This window comes from Ictalurus punctatus, chromosome 1 (assembly GCF_001660625.3).
Source record: "Ictalurus punctatus breed USDA103 chromosome 1, Coco_2.0, whole genome shotgun sequence".
In the NCBI taxonomy this organism is placed as follows: Eukaryota; Metazoa; Chordata; class Actinopteri; order Siluriformes; family Ictaluridae; genus Ictalurus; species Ictalurus punctatus.
Window position 1 is genome coordinate 7,159,963 of NC_030416.2, and position 5,078 is coordinate 7,165,040.

Here is a 5,078-nt window from a genome sequence, read left to right on the forward strand (position 1 = left end):
TTAGAGTTAGTTCGCGCTGGATTATCCGCTTCCAGTCCCTCGTCATAGTTCGTTTCTTGTTCTGTTTATCGACCCTGTTTTCCGTGACCACGACCTAGATTCCTGCCTTGCCCCGTGTATGCCTGTTTGCCAATCGCCTGACCTCTTGCATGTTTATGGATTACGTTTTGGATCACGTTTTGGATTTGTCTGCCTGTCTGTCTTTCAAATAAACAACTGTTCATCCTGCACTTGCATCCGTCCTATCTCTGCTCCGTCACGATTCGTGACACAAGGGAAGTAGTGCTGAAAGAGCTGATATAGCCAAATAATAGGCCAGTAAATAAAGGCGTGTAGGCTTGTACGTGCCTTTATAAACCGCTGAAGCTTGTCACCAGTGCACATTACCCCAAACTGAGAAATCGAGAAGAAGTCCTAAAGAAACCTGCTTTTTTTCAATTACTGCTTACAGGGTAAGTAACTTCACGATGTTTTTTCTTTTTCAGATCTTAACATTTCGATTTCTTTCCCTTTTCCCGTTTTAGTTCACCTTTCCCCTATTTACATCACATAGATAAGCTTATTTTTTGACAGACTGAACTGTAATATATATGTAATATATATGTTATATATATATATATATATATGTATATGTATATGTATATGTATATGTATATATATATGTATATGTATATGTAATATATATATATATATATATATATATATATATATATATATATATATATATATATATATATATATATATATATATATATATATAAAATAATGTCTGATACATCCTGTAGTGATAACAGGTAATATGATTTAATCTTATTGACTAATTAATTGTTTGGTTTGGTTATTTGTGCTCGTTGAGTGCAGGTTATGACAGTTGTAGAATGAACACTTGACTTCATGAGGCTCAATTTCTGTGGCCACTTCCAAACTAAAGGATGATGATTAATGGGATGTATTTCTACTTTTAATTCATTCATTTTTTTCATGACATGATTTTTATTTTTATTTTTATAGTGGCTGTGAGATAAAATGGACATCAAACCACTTTTTCGGAAACTAGGCATAGGTGTACAACTCTTTACATTTCTTTTTGCCCTCCTAGTTCTTGGACTGGTACTATGGGCTTACATTGCCCATGTAAATCTTTTAGCATCCCAGTATGGCATTATGGCCTTTGGCTTTTATGGTCTTCTGCTATGTTTTCATCTACTGGTCCAGAGTATTTTTGCCTTTGTGGAGCACAGGCGGATGCGTACCCGAAAAGAAGCTTGTTCCTACACCAAGACTGTGGGTTTTACCATCTCTGCTTACCAGGAAGACCCAAAGTACCTTTGGGACTGCTTAGAATCAGTTAAGGCACTCTGTTATCCACCTGAGTTGCTCCGGATTGTCATGGTGGTGGATGGTAATACAGAAGAAGACCGCGACATGATGGAGATGTTCCAGGAAATTTCTGCAGATCAGGATCCCAGCTGCTATGTGTGGCAGAACAATTACCACACACACCCAGCTGGGATGGATCCCCAGGAAGATACCCAGCTCAGGAAGGTGGAAGAGATTATAAGAACCAAGCGATGTGTTTGCATTATGCAAAAGTGGGGAGGAAAGAGAGAAGTGATGTACACAGCATTCAAGGCACTGGGATCTTCAGTGGACTACATACAGGTAACTGGGGTTTGATCAGTTTATATCAATAAATGATTTTACACAGAATGAGAGTATGTGTTATATTGTCACTTGTTTCTAGTACAGAAGTTGATCTTTTCTCTTTTTCCATTCCTCTTCTGCTGCATTTTATTCCTCAGGTGTGCGATTCAGACACAAAGCTGGATCCCCTGGCAACAGTAGAACTGGTCAAGGTGCTTGAGAGTAACACAAGATATGGTGCTGTGGGTGGCGATGTGATGATTCTTAACCTGAAAGACTCATACATCAGCTTCATGAGCAGTCTGCGATACTGGATGGCTTTTAATGTTGAGAGAGCATGCCAGTCATTTTTTGACTGCGTCTCTTGCATTAGTGGCCCCTTAGGTAAATGACAAGGATTGTGTGAAGTATTAATTAGTAATGAGTAATAAGTAATTATATAATCAATTAAAAGTATTTAGACCTTAAATCCAATTTTAAATACATAACTAAGATTCATGTAGATAAAAAAAAGAACTTCATAACATATTAAAATATTATATTTAGGCCTCATTGTACTCTTTTCTCTCTTGTTCAGGGCTGTATAGGAATGACCTACTGCAACAGTTTTTGGAAGCTTGGTACAACCAAACATTTCTTGGCAGACACTGCACTTTTGGAGATGATCGTCATCTTACGAATTGCATGCTGAGCATGGGCTAGGCTACCAAGTAAGTACTGTACTTGACCTCTTGCTTCCATTAGACAATTAGATAATTGTATGAACTGACATTCAATTAATTTAACCCACACAGTAATCTCTGACATGCATACAATAATTACAGTAACATATTTTTATTTTTCTTGTCTCATCAGGTACACAGCTCGCTCAAAGTGCTATACAGAGACACCGTCCCAGTTCCTCCGTTGGTTGAAGCAGCAGATGCGGTGGACCAAGTCATAATTTCGTGAGTGGCTCTACAATGCTATGTGGTGGCACAAGCATAACCTTTGGATGACCTATGAGTCCATTGTGGCTGGAATCTTTCCCTTCTTTGTAACAGCCACCATGATCCTGTTCTGGATGGGTACGCTTTGGAATATCCTGTGGGTCCTTTGCTGCATTCAACTAATTGGGCTGATTAAGGCAGCCTATGCCTGCATCTTGCGACAAAATTTTGTGATGTTCATGTCTCTCTATTCTGCCCTGTACATGACAAGTCTTCTGCCCACTAAGTATTTTGCTATGATTACCATAAATAAGAGCAGTTGGGGCACTTCTGGCCGCTGTAAGCTAGTGGGAAATTACATGCCTCTCCTTCCCCTGTCAATATGGGCAGCCATCCTGCTGAGTGGTTTAAGCTACACAATCTATAGGGAAAGCAAGCAGGACTGGAACTCGGCTGCAAAAAAAGAGATCAAATATTTGATCTATGGTGCTGTGGCATATGTCAGTTACTGGTTTATAATGGTCTTCGTATACTGGATGTGGGTTCGTAGACTGTGCCGAAAACGTTCTCAGGGTTACAATGTGAATGTGTAGTATAATTTTCATGTGCTTTATTTATTTATTTATTTATTTATTTATAGTTTGTTTGTTTGTTTGTTCACTTGTGTGCGCAATGTTTATTTATGTTTTTGTTTATGTTGATTTGTTATGCTTGTTATGGACTGTTTATAACATATTAGGATAATTTGTAAAGCATCCTGCAATATGAAAAAGTTCCACTGTATTATAGAATTTACTCTGTGTTATACAAACTTTGTGAAAGATCAAATTACTTTGTGTTTGAAATGTTGACTGAAACAGTATTTATACTTGTGCACTGTGGCACCTATTTACTATTTCAAATGTATTTATTTCTTTTATTCTGTGACATTATATTGGTGTACATGTGACAGTTGCTGAAAGATCACATCTATTAATGTCAATTGGATGGTTTGAGATAAGGTTACAAGTGTCATGTCACATGTCATTTCCCATCCTGCACAGTAGCCTACAAACATGGCCGCCATGGACTACACTTCCCACACGCAATCACATGTTCACCTTCTTCAGAATACTAATCACACACACCTGTTTCCAATCTCACACACACACACACACACACACACACACACCACAGTGTATATAAGAGACTGCTCAAACACTATGACTTTGCGTAGTATTGAGTTAACTCTTTGCCAAGCGGTTTTTCTTTGTTCTCGTCTCGTTTCATTTTATCTTTATACCTCGTATCTCGTTTCCCGGCTCTGATTCAAACCTCGCCCTATTTATGCCTGTTTGCTGATCGCCTGACCCATTGCCTGTTTTGACCACGCTTCTGTCTAATGATTTGGATTTGTCTGCCTTAATCTCCTTTAATAAAACGTCTTTACCTGAACTTGCTTCCACCTCAGTTACCGCTACATGACAACAAGGCCTAAGGTTACAAGAAAAAAATTGCAATATTTCAAGAATAAAGTCATAGTACTATGACAAAATGGTACATAATGTTCATGTCTTAAAATGAGAGATGGTTAAAGTTTAGAATTTCAGCTTTTATTTCATTGAATTTACAACCCCAATTCCAAAATGTTGGGACAGTATGGAAAATGTTAATACAAAGACAAAAAACAAAGAGGGGTAATTTGTGAATGTACTTTGACTTTATTTAAAATTATATATATATATATGTGTATATGAGACAAGGTATGGTCACAATTTCCCCTCACGGTAAGCACTGGAGCACACAGTGCGAGCACGTGCTTCTGGGTTTCAGTGACACTGATTTTGTTTACTTTTGACAAGTGCGTTTTGTTATGGATTATGTTCTGTCTCCGCCCCAGTATTGTCATTGGTTGTTTCCCGTATGTGTCATGATTAGTTTGTCATTTAAACCCCTCGTGTCTCATTGTACTTCACGAAGTGTTGAGTGTTATCACTGTGCCAAAGCCTTTGTTCATCGTGTTTGGTTTCATGGATTTTGATCTCGCTTCTAGTTTCTCGGGTCGAGGCTCGCCAATCTGCCAACAGATGTGTCAGCGAATAATCCAAGGAATTCAAGGAATCCTGTCAAATCTCGGTGCTTAAAGGGCTAGACCACTCCTGAATGCACGTGATCTCCGATCCCTCAGATGTCACTCTCTCAAAAACCGTCATGAGTCTGTAATAGAGATCCTATCATGGGTTCAGGAATACTTTGCCTCTGCCTCATCTGAGATGGACAGCAGCACAGCGGAATCATGTTTTGTGGTCCGACGAGTCAACATTTCAAATAATTTTTGGACAAAACAGCCGTCGTGTTCTTCGGGCCAAAGAGGAAAAGGACCATCCATGCTGTTATCAGTGTCAGGTCCAGCGTCTGTCATGGAATGGGGGTGTGTCAGTGCCCATGGCATGAGTAACTTGTACATCTGTGAGGGCATCATTAATGCAGAAAGATATGTACACATTTTGGAGCAGCAAATGTTGC

The 5,078-nt window shown here is 38.8% G+C and overlaps 1 protein-coding gene across 1 annotated transcript; it reads left to right on the forward strand.

Annotated features, from left to right (window-relative positions):
* Positions 1-777: 777 nt before the first annotated feature.
* LOC108265377 (hyaluronan synthase 1-like) lies at positions 778-4,005 on the forward strand. The gene is given in 4 exon segments (XM_017467640.3): positions 778-1,662; positions 1,803-2,028; positions 2,222-2,354; positions 2,500-4,005. Coding segments are annotated over 4 exon segments (1,662 nt in total). The 5' UTR covers positions 778-1,026; the 3' UTR covers positions 3,167-4,005.
* Positions 4,006-5,078: the final 1,073 nt, after the last annotated feature.